General features: G+C 39.0%; 1 protein-coding gene across 1 annotated transcript; it reads left to right on the top strand.

The window, feature by feature from the left end:
* Window positions 1-394: 394 nt before the first annotated feature.
* Window positions 395-2,423, top strand: LOC131155770 (methanol O-anthraniloyltransferase-like). Its single transcript, XM_058109159.1, has 2 exons — window positions 395-913; window positions 1,318-2,423. The coding sequence occupies exons 1-2, from the start codon at window positions 470-472 to the stop codon at window positions 2,242-2,244; spliced, it is 1,371 nt and encodes a 456-aa protein (XP_057965142.1). The 5' UTR covers window positions 395-469; the 3' UTR covers window positions 2,245-2,423.
* The last annotated feature ends 12,987 nt before the right edge of the window (window positions 2,424-15,410 follow it).

Below are 15,410 nucleotides of genomic sequence, written 5' to 3'. Positions count from 1 at the left end.
AGCCCAACAATATTACCATATTCTTTGGTTTAAGCCTTTGTAATTGTTTTAAAACTAAAAATGCCACAAGTCTATAATTCAAGAAATACATCAACTCTTGGGTTCGTTTCCGTCCTGAATTTCTGAAATTTGTCTCCTTTTGGAATTATAGGATCGGCTTCAAGGGACGCGAGATTAGTCACGTGAGCCATAAAATGGGCATGTGGAAATTCGGTGTGTAATTAAAAAGAAAAAAAATACATCAACTCCTCTTTGCTGGAAATTAAATAGATATCATGTAAAAAACTTATGTTAGGAATGTTGGACGGATGTCAGTATTTGACATGTGTTCCACGCTAACATATCATACTTAACATGTTTTTTGATTAAAACATAAATGAGTGGCTGGCATAGCCGGCCAGGCGCCTATAAATCCTACCACTCGTAGTTCAAGAATTTCCACAAAACTCCAGTCGAGTAAACATCATTAATGGCGGTTTCAACTACCTCAGTTGATTTCTCGGTGACTCGCCGGGAGCCGGATCTGGTGGCGCCGGCGAAACCCACGCCACGGGAGCTGAAGCCGCTCTCCGACCTAGACGACCAAGAAGGCCTTCGATTTCATGTTCCCACAATAATGTTTTACGAGAACAGTCCGTCGGCAATAGGAGATCCGGCGAAGGTGATTAGGGAAGCTCTGGCGGCGGCGTTGGTGTTTTACTACCCACTCGCCGGCAGGCTCGTGGAAGGGCCTAACCGAAAGCTCATGGTGGACTGCACCAGCGAGGGGGTTCTGTTCATCGAGGCCGACGCCGACGTCACCCTCGACGAGCTCGGCGACGACATAATGCCGCCGTGTACCAACTTGGAGGACCTTCTGTATAATGTGCCTGGCTCGGATGGCATCGTTGGTTGCCCTCTGCTCTTGTTTCAGGTTACCCTCTTCAAATATTTCTCGCCCCATAAAATGGCATTATATTGTTTTGTTATTTTATTTTATTTTCAACTATACTTTTAATTAAATTTTAAAGGTCTTATGATCCTTTTAAACTCGCATAAGCTTATCATATTATTTTTAATATTTATTTATTTCTACGAAGATTCTATGTATTGTGTGTGTGTGTGTGTGTGTATATATATATATATATATATTTGTGTGTTTATTGACTTGTTAATCAAAAATATTTTTTTTTCTTTATATAATTCGGAAAAGAAAATTACTTTCCTCAAAAACTCTTCCTTAGTTTTTCTTATAATTTTTTTTATTATTTGCTTAATTCATCACCCTTATATCATCACAAACCCTTTTGTAAATAATATTCCTTTCAAGTATTGTAGGTCACGCGTCTAAGATGCGGTGGGTTTATTCTAGCTGTGCGCCTAAACCACACAATGAGTGATGGATTCGGACTGACCCAATTTTTAAGTGCAATCGGCGAGATGGCAAGAGGCACACCTGCACCCTCTACGTTGCCTGTTTGGCACCGTCACCTCTTTAATGCCCGACACCCACCTCGAATCACATGCACTCATCATGAATACATTAATCCTCCAACGGTGATTGAACCTAAAACCATGCTACCAATGAACACCGAGGTTCAAAAGTCCTTCTTTTTTGGGCCCAACGAGCTAGCATCCCTCCGAAGACAACTCCCGGCCCATCTCCAAGCTTCTTCCACGTTTGAGATTGTCACTGCCTGCCTTTGTAGATGTCGTACTGCTGCGCTCCAACTTCACCCACGAGAGGAAGTTCGCATTTCATGCATTGTGAGTGTGCGTGGAAAAGGTATGATGCGTCTACCTAGTGGCTTTTATGGTAATACATTTGGATGGCCGGCGCAAGTTTCTAAGGCACAGTTGCTGTGTAGAAACCCATTGGGGTATGCAATAGAGTTAGTCCGAATGGCCAAGGCACAAATGAGTGAAGAGTACATAAAATCTGTGGCTGATCTCACCGTCATTAGGGGCCGACCTATGTTCATAGATACATGGAACTTCGTTGTCTCTGACAATACGGCTACAGGGTTCGACAAGGTGGATTTTGGGTGGGGGAAGCCAATTCTTGGTGGGCCTGCAACAGCAGTGTCTATTATAAGCTTTTATTCGCGATTTAAGAATAAAAAGGGCGAGGATGGGATTGTGGTGCCAATAAGCTTGCCACAACCAGTCATGAAGAGGTTTACAGAGGAAATAAGGAAAATGACTCAAAATCAACCTTTCGAAGGTTCATGTAATGTGCTTCCCACCATTGTCTCTACACTTTAAGTAGGACACACTTTGTAGAAAAGTTTATAATTAAACAATAGACTTGAATTGTCCTTGCTATATGTGTTCTGCTCAAATCCTAGATGGGGTAAGAAAGGATATGATATGAGAGACTTACTCCCCCATTGAGCTTATCTAACTAAAAGAATGTAGTTAATAATAAATGCATACTTTTATTACTTATTTTCTCTAATGAAATAACTAGCCAATCTTTGCGTTTGTATTCATGGATGATGGATAACAATTTGAATTATATGAGTGGATGGAGAACCAACATGCATGGGCTATGCTAATTGTGAAGATCATTGTACGTACGGTGTATTTCCCTTGTATTTGTAATAAATATGGGGACTTATTTTGATTTTCAAAAATTGCTTTGGGAGACCCTTTTGTAAAATTGATGATCTTAATTTCAGGAAACAAAAGACTTAACAACAAGGACTTCATTTTAAAACAAAAGGAACTCAATTTTGAAACAACAGTGATTCAATAATAAGGACTCAATTTTAAAAATGGCTCAAGTTTAAAAATGACTTAAATTCAAAATAAAAATGACTCAATTTTAGAACAAGAAGGACTCAATTTTAAATCACAAGAATTTAACAAAGAGGACTTAATTTTAACACGAAATGACTTATGAATGTGAAAGGTCCTAATAAGATTTTTACTTTCAAAAGGGCTTTAAATTTTCATAATATAAAATTGACCTCTCTTTATGTAAATTAGAACGTTGTTACGAAGAGTTCCTACAAACTCTCCACAATATAAGGAAATAAACAACATGAGGCCTACACGCTGAGGAAAAAAAAAAAAAGAGGTCCGATTAAAATTAGGGTATCTACACAGGGGACGTGGAATTTTTAAAAATGTTTTTGTTTTTTTTTTAATAGGACAAACTTACTATTAGAGGTGAAATTGATTTTCAACTAATTTAGAGTCACCACCCTCCTTTATTATGGAAAAATAGGGGGAAAAAAAACCATTTGATTCAAAAAGGTGGTATGCAAAAAAAATAAAATAAATCCGGGAGATTATTATGCATGAGGAAGGTTATATTGAAAAATCAGCACTCCTATCATCACCCATTCAAAGAATGATTGTCATCATACTTTATGTTTACCTAAAAATATTTTTAAAAATTATTTGGATGTTAATTTGGAGAATTGTTGGGAGAATTTTGAGACAAAATTTTAAAAAACATATCCCTAGGGTTTGGGAAACATCATTTAGCAAATTAGGGCAACCAATGATCATTATTGTATCTCCTATCAATAGGAGGAGATAGAAAATAATAAAATATTATTTTGTTCTCATATCATTTTAATTCCATTAAATTGGTGCTCCTCTAAATACCATTTTTGAAAGAGATAATGTGAGGGCTTGATAAATGAGCAACTAAAAAATTTAAAATCTAAAATTAAATGATTTTCTTTGAAATTATTTATATAAGAAAAAATAAATGAGTAAAAAATTGTTCATTAGCTCTCTTTTCTATACTATTTATTATTTTATTATAATTAGGAATTATAGTACTTTGGACAGCATTGTTGGGAAAGGTCAGACCAAGGACAGCCTCGTCCCTCTGTACGAACCCTGCTTTAAACTCATTGGCTGGAATTGATCCACGCGGCAAACACGTTTTTTTAAATGCAATTTTAGTGGTGCGACCGACCTAAATAGATATAAAATTTATTCAAATTATGTAAAAAAAATTATATTATTTTAATTAGGACAAAAGATATTTATTTATTTTAAGATTCGTTAAAAAACTATTAATTTTTCTTGAAATCTTAAAAATCTTAAATAATTTCGGTGAGAATTTAGGAATTACAAAAATCTTTTCTGAAGTTTATAAAAAAAAAAACATTAACCTTCCTTTATATTTTTAATTTTAAATATATAAGCATTTTGCAGAGAATAAGAATTTAGATTTGTGAATTTAACAAATATTATATGAATTTGAAAGCAAAATAGCACAAAATGTATAATATTTTCAACAAATTCATATAATTTTAATTTTTTATTTTTTATTTTTTAAAGTAAAATAGCACTAAATTCAGGAGTGAAAGTCACTCACTCATTGATGCACCCCTGGTAAATCACCGGAGTAAACTCTCAAGGAGGAATCGAAACTGTGACCTTGGGACGAATATATTGTAATTGTTTTTCAATTTTTTTTATTAAGACTTAGGAGTGGAGAAAATTTAGGGATTAGTCTCACCACAAAATAATTATTAGATAAATTAAATCTATTACATCATTCATAAATTAACCAAATAAAATATTGGTTGCCGATATTTTTTTTTTTGAAAAAATAATTATAATTAATTAATATATGGGTAATCACTATTTTATTAAATTAGACACTTAATTTTTTTTTATTTTAAAAAATTATAATTTATTTATTAATTAATATATGGGCAATGACTATTTTATTAAATTAGTTTATAACAATGTGGTGGCCACTAAAAATTTTATCTTTCCTTGGAATGTATATATAGACCAAAAGAGGGAATGAATGGATAGGAAAATAACTATTTTATTAAATTAGTTTATAACAATGTGGTGGCCACTAAAAAACTTATCTTTCCCTGGAATGAATGGATAGGAAGGGGCACGTGTGGAACGCGTCGGCAAACATTCTTGGGAAAGGTCAGACCCAGAACAATGTGGTGCACGTGCTATAAGTGTAATTCCCTTCGTACGAAAGTTGACTCAACCCTGTTTTAATCTTATTGGCTGGAATTGATCCACGTGGCAAACACATTTTTTTTAAATGCGATTTCAGTGGTGCCAATGCCTGTGGTCTTGGATAGTATCCAATGGATACGTCCAACGCAATTCGTCACATACATTTAATCCATCCATTTTTTTTTTTTCAAATACTATTAAGAAAATTACTTTCCTAAAAACCTCTTTATTAGCTTTTCTTATATTTTTTTATTATTTGCTTAATTGATCTCCCTTATATCATCACAAACCCTTTTGTAAATAATATTCCTTTCAAGTTTTGCAGGTCACACATCTACAATGTGGTGGGTTTATTTTAACCTTGCGCCTAAACCATACAATTAGTGATGCATTCGGACTAACCCAATTCTTAAATGCAATCAGCGAGATGATGAGAGGCCCACTTGCACCCTCGACATTGCCTATTTGGCGTTGTCACCTTTTTAATGTCCGACACCCACATCAGAACACATGCACTCATCATGAATACGTTAATCCTCCAGCGATGATTGAACCTGAAACCATGCTACTAATGAACACCGATGTCCAAAAGTCCTTTTTTGGGCCCAACAAGCTAGCATCCCTCTGAAGACAACTCCCGACCCATCTCCAAGCATCTTCCACATTTGAGATTCTCATTGTCAACCTTTGGAGATGTCGTACTGCTGCACTCCAACTTCACCCACAAGAGGAAGTTTGCATTTCATGCATTGTGAATGTGCGTGGAAAAGGTATGATGTGTTTGTCTGGCAGCTTTTATGGCAATGCATTTGGATTGCCAACACAAGTTTATAAGGCACAGTTGCTATGTAGAAACCCATTGGGGTATGCAATGGAGTTAGGTAGAAGGGCTAAGGCACAAATGAGTGAAGAGTACGTAAGATATGTGGCTGATCTCACAGTCATTAGGAACCGACCTATGTTCATAAATACATGGAACTTCATTGTCTCTGACACGACGACTACAGGGTTCAACAAGGTGGATTTAGGGTGGGGGAAGCCAATTCTTGCCGAACCTGCAGCAGTTGTAACAACCTGCTAATTAATTCCATTTTTTTTCCTTTATATATATATAACATATAGAAAATATGTTTGTAATACTACTTAAGACATCCTAGGCCCAAATGAGCATTAAGGAAACTTTGTACGCAATACATTCCTAAATAGCGATAACCATGAAACTATAAACAATTATATAAAATACCAGAAATCTAAAAATCCCAAAATATATATCACAAAAATACCTAGTGATGTCATCAAAATCCTAGGATCTTCCCCAAACCACTAACACCATAGAAACACCTACACTTCTAATAAGGGCAACGCAAGAAATCCTCTACCTACGAGCTTGATCCTTAAAAGTTTCATGCATCCTCTTGCATTTCATGCATTTAAGGAAAGGCGTTTGTATTATAGATAGCGGCATACTGATATATCATGTAACAAGTATCATATACATATGACAACATGCCTCTGCATTCACGCATCACAATTTAGTAACATGCATATATATAGCCACAAAAATCATTTCATCCATACTTATTTTATGGAGTAGGTTTTTGAATAATCTTTTGGTGTCCCTGACTGAACCATCCTTGTCTTGACAATACCTAAAACTGGGTCAGCCAACCCCGGACACAGATTGACATACTTTGAGACTAGGGCTGCTGACCCCCAGGAACCAATTAAGGCATTGGTTTTTAAGCTTCAAATCGGAAACCTAAAATAGCTAAAGAATCTCGGGATTTGGCTCCCAATTGATCATCCCCAATATGGCAACATTTTTCGGGACTTAGAACCTCGCACTTGAATGCTTGTGGCCCAAGAGATCTCGGGATTTAGCTCCCAATTAACCATCCCCAGTGGAGTAACTCTGAACCCCACACTTGAGGACATTTTCCAAAAGAATCTCAGGATTTCACACCCAATTGATCATCTTCAGCAGTACCTTCCACCTCTTCATCCCACAATGCTGCAGTATTTCAGTTATTAGTTTAAACAACCAGCAAACCAATTGCCAGTCACCTGCCGCAACTTTATTACCAGCTACCTGCAAGAGCATTCTTTCAGTTAGCAAAACAAAGTGTTCTCGCATTCAATCTGCTAAATATATATTCAGTTGTAGATTTGTTGTTATGTTGACATTTTATTCTTTCAGTTATAAATTATGTTATTATCATGTGTATATAAACATTTTTTGTAATACTTTTTGAGGAATATATAAAATTAAAATTCATTTACAATTTCAATACCAAATGGAGAAAGATTAAGGGGAGAGTTAAAGGGACCTTGCAGAAAATCATCTGAGAACAGGAACCTCTACTAAAGTGGATAGTGATAGTCATAAACAGATTTATGCTCAAATTACATAGAGTAGAGGAGCTGGGGGCAGTAGAGCAACAATTTGCACGGAAATTCACGCATAGACAGACCCGGAGAGTTGGAAAAGAAGATTGAAGGAGGAAAGTAAGAGGGTAAATGTCTAAACCTCAATTCTCAAAGATGTTCAATCTATGTGTGTGCAAGTAGGAATACATATGTTCTCCATCCTCTCAGGTTTTTGAACTTGAGTTTCCCCAGACCCAAGCATAAGTTCGGATCATTGTCTCGAATCCTCGGATTGTCTAGCCCAAACCCAAGTTGGAAGTTGGGTTTAAACTAGCCCTAAGAAATGAACCTAAAGCCCATTTTTTAATAAACCCACTAATCCAGTCTTTTAAATCGGACCATAAAATGTTTTGGCCCAGCCTAATATTTGTTTTGAGCCGACCCAGAATCTGTTTTAAAAATCTAGTTGGGCCTTGCTTTGAGAAGCTTAGTGGGCTAGCCTTGTTTTTAAAATCCTAGTTGGATTGGCACATTTTGAAAAATTAGATTTGGGCCTTCATTGTAAAGTCCCAAGCGGGCCAACCCATTTTAAAAAGAATTAATCCGAGGCCCACTGTTTTAAAGAAATCATGGCATGTTTTTAAAATCAACCTTGGCCGGGTCGGCCCATCTTCAAACTAAGCCCATTCGAGCCATAAAAGCTCACACGTGTACTAGACACGCGAAAGAACACACGTGACTATCACGTGACTCACCCAAGTCCCCAAATCACCCGGGTTGACTCACACGAGTCAACCTAACATCCACCCCACAAGACAGGACGAGTTACCTCGTCTTCCATCAGAAACCTAACTACCTCAACCCCCACTGGTCAGAAATCATGCTCGGAAGCACGCATACAATACCTCAAATGCAATCAGCCATCCCAAGTCACAAGAAACACCAAACGGAATCCAGCATTTGATCAACAGTTCGAATAGGAAGCAGAAAATGACAAAAATATAAAAAGGGACAGAGAGCTTATCTGAGTTTTTTTTCCTTTTTTATTATTAATTTATAAAAAAAATATAAAATAATACTTTGCTGAGGAAAAAATTTCCCCTAATAATGCTCACGTAATCTTGTAGGAAGGAGCTGCGATTTTTAAACAAATTTCGCAGGATGGTCCTACGAGATTTAAACTGGACAATTCATCTAATTTTCATCCATTAGCTTCTCCCGTAGATTGCCGTAGCTACAACAGTGGAACCATTTTAATTTGCAACGCGCCCTGCTTCTATAATGGCGATAAAGAGATGGGTTTTGTTGGAGTTTTTGCATTCTCTATAACACCGCAGGTTTTGGGTCTGTTCTGGGTTTTCGTCATGATGATGCTGACGACCATGGCAGTGATCCTCCTGCGCTAGAATTTTGCAAGGGCTTTGACTCTGTTCTTGGTTTAGACGATGAGGATGATCATGGCGATTCTCTATTGGTGTTTTTGGGATCAAAGGAGCAGTGATATGCAAGTGGGGTTCTCCTGGTTCAGCGGGGGAGGAGAATGGGAACATGGTAGTTGGGTTTAGAAGGGGTTTTGTGAGTTGGAAGCTTGATGTCTTGGGTTTGGAGAAAAAAAAAGGAATTAATGAGAAGAAAAATTGAGATCAGCAAACTGGTAAAAGTTTCCAATTATTATAAATTAAAATGGTTCATGTTTTAAGTAATTAATTAAATTAAGTTGCGTTTCAAGGAATTATAAACTTGTCGTATTCTTAATGGGGGAAATCATACCATAACAAGTTTCTAGAGGGGGAATTCCTTTTCCTAAATCCAACTAGGAATCCTGCCCACCGAACTCTCATGGTGATGGGAGAATTGCTTTAATTCTATTTTATTAAATTATTATCTACTGGAACCATGTACAAACCCAACTGATGCAGCTGCGACAAGTGATGATTAGTTGAGAAGCTAACGGATGAAGAGATGGAGCAGATGATAAACGAGGGAGACCTAGATGGAGATGGGCACGTTAACTAAGATAGAGGAGGAGAGGTTGTCGTATTTGTCAGGCAAATCTCACAGGATGGTCCTACGAGATTTGGTTGCACACGTGTCAGGATCTAAATTGCCCAGCCTTCTAAATCTCGCAGGACCATCCTACGAGATTTGTTTAAAATTCGCAACTCCATCCTGTGAGATTACATGAGCATCAAAACGGGAAAATTTTTCCTAAACAAAGTATTATTTTATATTTTATTATAAAGTAATAATAAAATAGGAAAAAACTCGAAGAAGGAGGTGATATGCCCAAAATAAACTAGCCAATAAGAGCAACACAACACCTAGCCCGTAGTCCCCCTCGAAGTCAAACAATCTGACGAGAGCAATCAACTCCAAGGCAATAAAGAGGGGGGGATATCTACGCCAGTGGCTTAAATGGCCGAGTAATGTGCGCAAACACTTTATGACCTGGGAGCAATTCAAGCCCTGCGCAATAAAGGCAAATCAACCAAAGGGTCAACTCTAACTCCTATAAGAAGGGGGGCGAGGAAGAGGCTAAGGTAAGTCATTCAACTCATTCTACTGTTGCATTCAGCCTCTCTAAAAGCATTTCTCCTACTTAGATATCGGAGTGGTCCCCCGGAGTTTACCCCGGATCCTCCAAGCCTTTCTTCTCTTCCCCTTTCAGGTCAGTGGAAGTCGAAGGAGCAACCCTGCTAATTTTACCCTGCAACAGTTGACGCCGTCTATGGGAAGCTGCTTTTTCGAGGCGATCATATCTTACTCTCAACTTTCAAAATTCAGGAAATGCCGACCTCACACAGTTCTACTTTCATCCCTGCTGCGAGAAAAGAATCGTCCCAGTCCATCCACTCCACACCGCACAACCATCGGGTGTCAGAAGGGAGGAATTCCTTGCTTTCCAAAAGGAAATGAAGGACATGCCCAACTAGCGAGTCAGGAAGGGCACATCGTCCACCAATGGCAAGAGAGCCCTAGTACGGACCAGGAAGTTGACAAACCAAAGGAGAACGAGGAAAAAATCTAGCTCAACAAGAAGGTAGAGGACGCCAATAGCGTAGACGTCAACCAACAAAGATCCACAGAGCTCGAAGAAAGGATCAAAAAAATAGATCACATAGAAAAAATGATGAAAGGGGGCAGAACCAAACCCTTCTACGGGGAAGTGTCCCTAAGGTCCTCAGAGTTGTCATTCAACAAAGAGATCATAGAGGCTCCACTTCTAAGTAGATTCAAGATGCCCACCTTCGAAAGGTACAAAGGTTTGTCTGACCCATTTGATCATCTGGATACCTTTAGGATGGTGATGCAGCTGTAAGGTGCTCTAGACGCTATCATGTGTCGAGCTTTTGCAACAACCCTTAAGGGTACTACCAAAGACTGATACTAAACTCTGCGACCCGGATCGATCAGTTTCTTCTCAAAGATGGAACAACTGTTCACTGGCCACTTCCTTAGTAGTCGGAGAATTGCTAAAACAATGGGTCATCTCATGAGTATGGCGCAAGGAGAGCAGGAGACTCTAAATAAATTCATGCACCGCTTCAACACGGCAACCCTAGAAATCTGCAACTTAGACATGGGGGTGGCTTTAGCAGTCTTGACAACGGCTCTTTAGCCCGGAAGTTTCTTATACTCTTTAGGAAAAAAGCAGCCGGTGGATATGGGGGAGCTGATAGCTAGAGTACAGAAATACATCAATCTGGAGGAGATGATGGACACAAGAGGAAGTCGCATAGAATGGAAAAGGAAAAGTAGTAACAGGGAGACGGGAGAATCCTATAGATCTGTGAAAAGACAAGAGACTAGTACACTACATGCAAGCCCAAAGATAAGAGGGCAACCCAGTAAGTTCTCCAACTACACACCCCTGAATGTACCACGCTCTAAATTATTGATGCAGATCAGAAATAGACCTGCTGGAGGAAAGACATGATCAGGCTAGTCTAAAAGTTGCAGCATACCAACAGAGGGTAGCAAAAAACTACAACAATCGCGTCAGAGTGCGGAATTTCCAGCCCGGAGACTTGGTTCTAAGGAAGACGCGAAAAAGCCCAACAGATGAGCACGACTCATTAGGCACAAAGGCCAAATTGACAAGCACGACTTGGAAGGCCAAAAATAGCCCAGCAGATGAGCACGAATCATTAAGCATCAAAGGCCCAAACGGCAAGCACGACTCAAAAGGCCAAAAATAGCCCAGCAGATGAGCGCGACTCATTAAGCATTGAAGGTCCAAATGACGAGCATGACTCGTAAGGCCAAAAACAGTCCAACAGATAAGGCATAGAGGCCAAACTAACGAGCATGACTAGGAAGGACAAAAACAGCCCAACAGATGAGCACGACTCATTAAGCATCAAAGGCCCAAATGACGAGCATGACTCGTAAGGCCAAAAACAGCCCAGCAGATGAGCACGACTCATTAGGCACAGAGGCTAAACTGACGAGCACGACTCAGAAGGCCAAAAATAGTCCGACAGATGAGCATGACTCAGTAGGTATAAAAGGCCACGAAGTGCTCGGTAAGATCAATTCGGCAAAATTCGCCCCATGAATCAGTTCGGCACGAACAGTTCGACAAACTTGCTTGACAAGCCCTGCCCAAAAAAAGAAATTGCTCTATGAAGCTACTCAGTAAGATCAGCTCGGAACACGAGCTCAGAAAATGTTCTCCACCACTCAGCTCGGAACATGAGCTCGAAAATGTCCTCCACCACTCAGTTTAGAACATCAGCTCAGAACATGAGCTCGAAAAATGTCCTCCACCACTCAGTTCGGAACATCAGCTCGGAACATGAGCTCGGAAAATGTTCTCCACCACTCAGCTCGGAACATGAGCTCGAAAAATGTCTTCCACCACTCAGTTTGGAAAATTAGCTTGGAACATGAGCTCGAAAAATGTTCTCCATCACTCAGCTCGGAACATGATCTCGAAAAATGTCCTCCACCACTCAGTTTAGAACATCAGTTTGGAACATGAGCTTGGAAAACGTTCTCCACCACTCAGCTTGGAACATGAGCTCAGAAAATCTCCTCCACCACTCAGTTCGAAACATTAGCTTGGAAAATGTTCTCCACCTCAGCTTGGAAAATCAGTTCAGAACTTCAAAAAAAAAAAAAAAGGAGGAAAGGTGGAGGAGCATTATATATATATATATATATATATATACACATCTGGGGACTAGGAGTGCAGACACAACAATTTTTCAAAATTCCATCCAGAAATTTGAAACTAAGGGGGGGACAACTAATATGCCCAAAATAAATTAGCCAATAAGAACAAGACAACACCTAGCCTGTAGTCCCCCTCAAACTCAAACAATCTGATGAGAGCAATCAATTCTAATGCAATAAAGAGGAGGAGAGATCTACGCTAGCAGCTTAAATGACCAAGTGATGTACGCAAACACTTTATGACCTAGGTGCAATTCAAGTCTCGCGCAATAAAGGCAAATCAACCGAAGGGTCAACTCTAACTTCTATAAGAAGGGGGGCGAGGAAGAGGCTAAGGTAAGTCATTCAACTCATTCTACTGTTGCATTCAGCCTCTCTAAAATCATTTCTCTTACTTAGGCATTAGAGTGATCCCCCGGAGTTCACCCCGGGTCCTCCAAACCTTTCTTCTCTTCCCCTTTCAGGTCAGCGAAAGTCGAAGGAGCAACCTTGCTAATTTCACCCTGTAACAGGTGGGTTCCTGCTCGTGGATTTTCAAAGAAGAGGAAGAGCAGAGAAGGGGGAAAAAGAAAGAAAGTAGTTGCAAACATGTGAGAGTAAAAATGAGAACCAGAAAAATTTCCAGCTTTTATTTGACTTATCTCAAGGTAGCCAGATCTGAACACGCGGCGAAGATTGGCCCGTTGGATCAAGTCGTGTACTAACTCCCTAATGCCCGTTGGATCTCCGATTTCCTTTAATGGCCAAGATTGATCCATGTCACAAGCACTCATGAGGTTCAACATGTTTTCGTTCATCTGACGACGCTTTTCAGCCCCGGAGGCATTTCAAATCTGCCAACGTTCAACCCTCGCAAGATTTCAACAGATAGGATCATCAGTTTCAGAAGTCTTTATCATGATTCACCCCTCGAGCAACACTTGGCGAGCGCATCGCCATCGTCATTAATGTGCTCAGAACCCCCCTGAGTTCTCTTCGCAAACCATCAGATCACTTCCCCATCGAACGGATCAGATCATGTCACGTGGATCCACTTACCCTGTCCATCCGCTCGCATCATGCCACGTGGCAGTTTGGACTTGACCCAAACCTTAAACTGGGTTGTCCTTGGATTGACTGGTTCATGCCTCCGAACCAGTTGGGTCCATTAACCGGTGTGTAACCGGTCTAATTTCAATAAATTCATCACAAATTCAAATAAAATATAATAAAACTCATAAAAGTTTAGGAAAAATGTTGAAAAATCTAGAAGAAAAATAAGAAAAATTCCCATAAAATTTTTCAGTCATTTTGAAAATAATACCAAACACTCCCACATGCACATGCATGAATACCCCCACACACGTACACTTACATTCATGCATGTCCACACTTGTTCATGTGAACTCGCACACTCACACATATACATATATATACACACACTTCCACACACTCTTGCATACACATCAACCCACGTCCACATACATGCATACACACGCGTGCCACTTCACACATACACATTTATGCATGCATTCGTGTACAGTCACATGCACATGCATATACATGCTTGCAATTTCACACGAGCACATGCACGCACCCAAATCATGCATGCACACACATGCAGGCATGTGCATATGCTCATCCGCAAACACATTCACACACGGGCTCATTTATTCATGCACGTACCCAATCATGCATGCACACACATTCTTGCACGTGCTCATTCGTGCATGCACGCGCATCCATGCACGTGTTCATCCATGTGTACCAATGGTCATGCATTCGTGATCACACATGCATTATGCATCATTCAAGCACACTAACATACTCCTGAACACACACAGCCCACGCGTAAGGCAATGCGTGTTGATTCATGGTCTCGAACAAGACCTCAAACTGATTTCCCCCCGTATTGGTCAATGTTCGATTGGTTCATCATTCCCGAAACCAGTTCACACCTGTTTTCTCCATTTCACTTTGTATTATTATTTAGATATTGAGAAAATTCACAAAAAAAAAAAACGCACAAAATTTTCATAAAATCCCAAAAAATATTTTTATACTTTGATTTCCATGATTTTATTTGTGCTATTTTAAAGTTCGGGAAAAATATTGAAAAATCATCCAAAAAAATCATAAAAAATGTTTACACACTTAAAAAATCACAAAAATATTTTTAAGCCCAGAAAATCATTTTCATCCTGAACAAACTTCAAAAAAACCTCCCGGAATAATATTTTTTTACTTAGAAAAACCTACAGGTTTCAAAATCCTCAGGAGCATATTTCGTACTCTATTTTCTTGATTTTCCTTTCCAATAATTGCAACAAAGGGCATAGACTCTTTAGAGTGTCAGATTGCCCCGATTATGAGGGAATACGTATATAACATTTTCATTCTTTTGATTTTTGAAAAGGAATAATCTTGACAGTCTTATTTGATTTATTTTGGGGATAATTTCCGATTAATCTGGTACCGTTCGTAAGAACAGGCGCCTAGGGGGTGATAATTCCCCCCACGTAACCATACTCTTGAGCCCGACTCTGGTGACACAGACCGATTCTACCCCTAACGGGGTAGCAATCAAGTGTTCTAACCGCACTTCAAAGGTTAGTGGCGACTCCATCACACATTGTTTTTTCACGAAAAATTACATTTTCAAAATAACACATCCATTTTTCCCAGGTCGTAGTCGTACCCACATTTTTTCTAGAGTGGTTCTCTAGGTAGGGTTCGGGACATTGCGACAATAATAAAAAAAAATTCTGAAAAACTGATTAATAATGCTGATACATGTAAAATTTCATGATAAATTTTCTAAAATTCCTAGCATAACATATTTCCCTTACCTGAGTATTGAAATGCCCTTATAGTGTCTAGTATTTCTTCAAATACTAAAATTTCATGATAAATTTTATCGTAAGGTTCCCCGCTCAATACCCTGAAAATAA

This window comes from Malania oleifera, chromosome 5 (assembly GCF_029873635.1).
Source record: "Malania oleifera isolate guangnan ecotype guangnan chromosome 5, ASM2987363v1, whole genome shotgun sequence".
Taxonomy (NCBI): domain Eukaryota; kingdom Viridiplantae; phylum Streptophyta; class Magnoliopsida; order Santalales; family Ximeniaceae; genus Malania; species Malania oleifera.
The sequence above is the reverse complement of the archived record's forward strand: the minus strand, read 5'-3'. Positions and strand labels throughout refer to the sequence as shown.

Excerpts from the sequence above, each read along its gene's own strand:
- LOC131155770 (XM_058109159.1), top strand. The coding sequence starts at position 470 with ATGGCGGTTTCAACTACCTCAGTTGATTTCTCGGTGACTCGCCGGGAG. Across the intron at positions 914-1,317 it reads GCCCTCTGCTCTTGTTTCAG|GTCACGCGTCTAAGATGCGG; the intron begins GTTACCCTCTTC and ends CAAGTATTGTAG.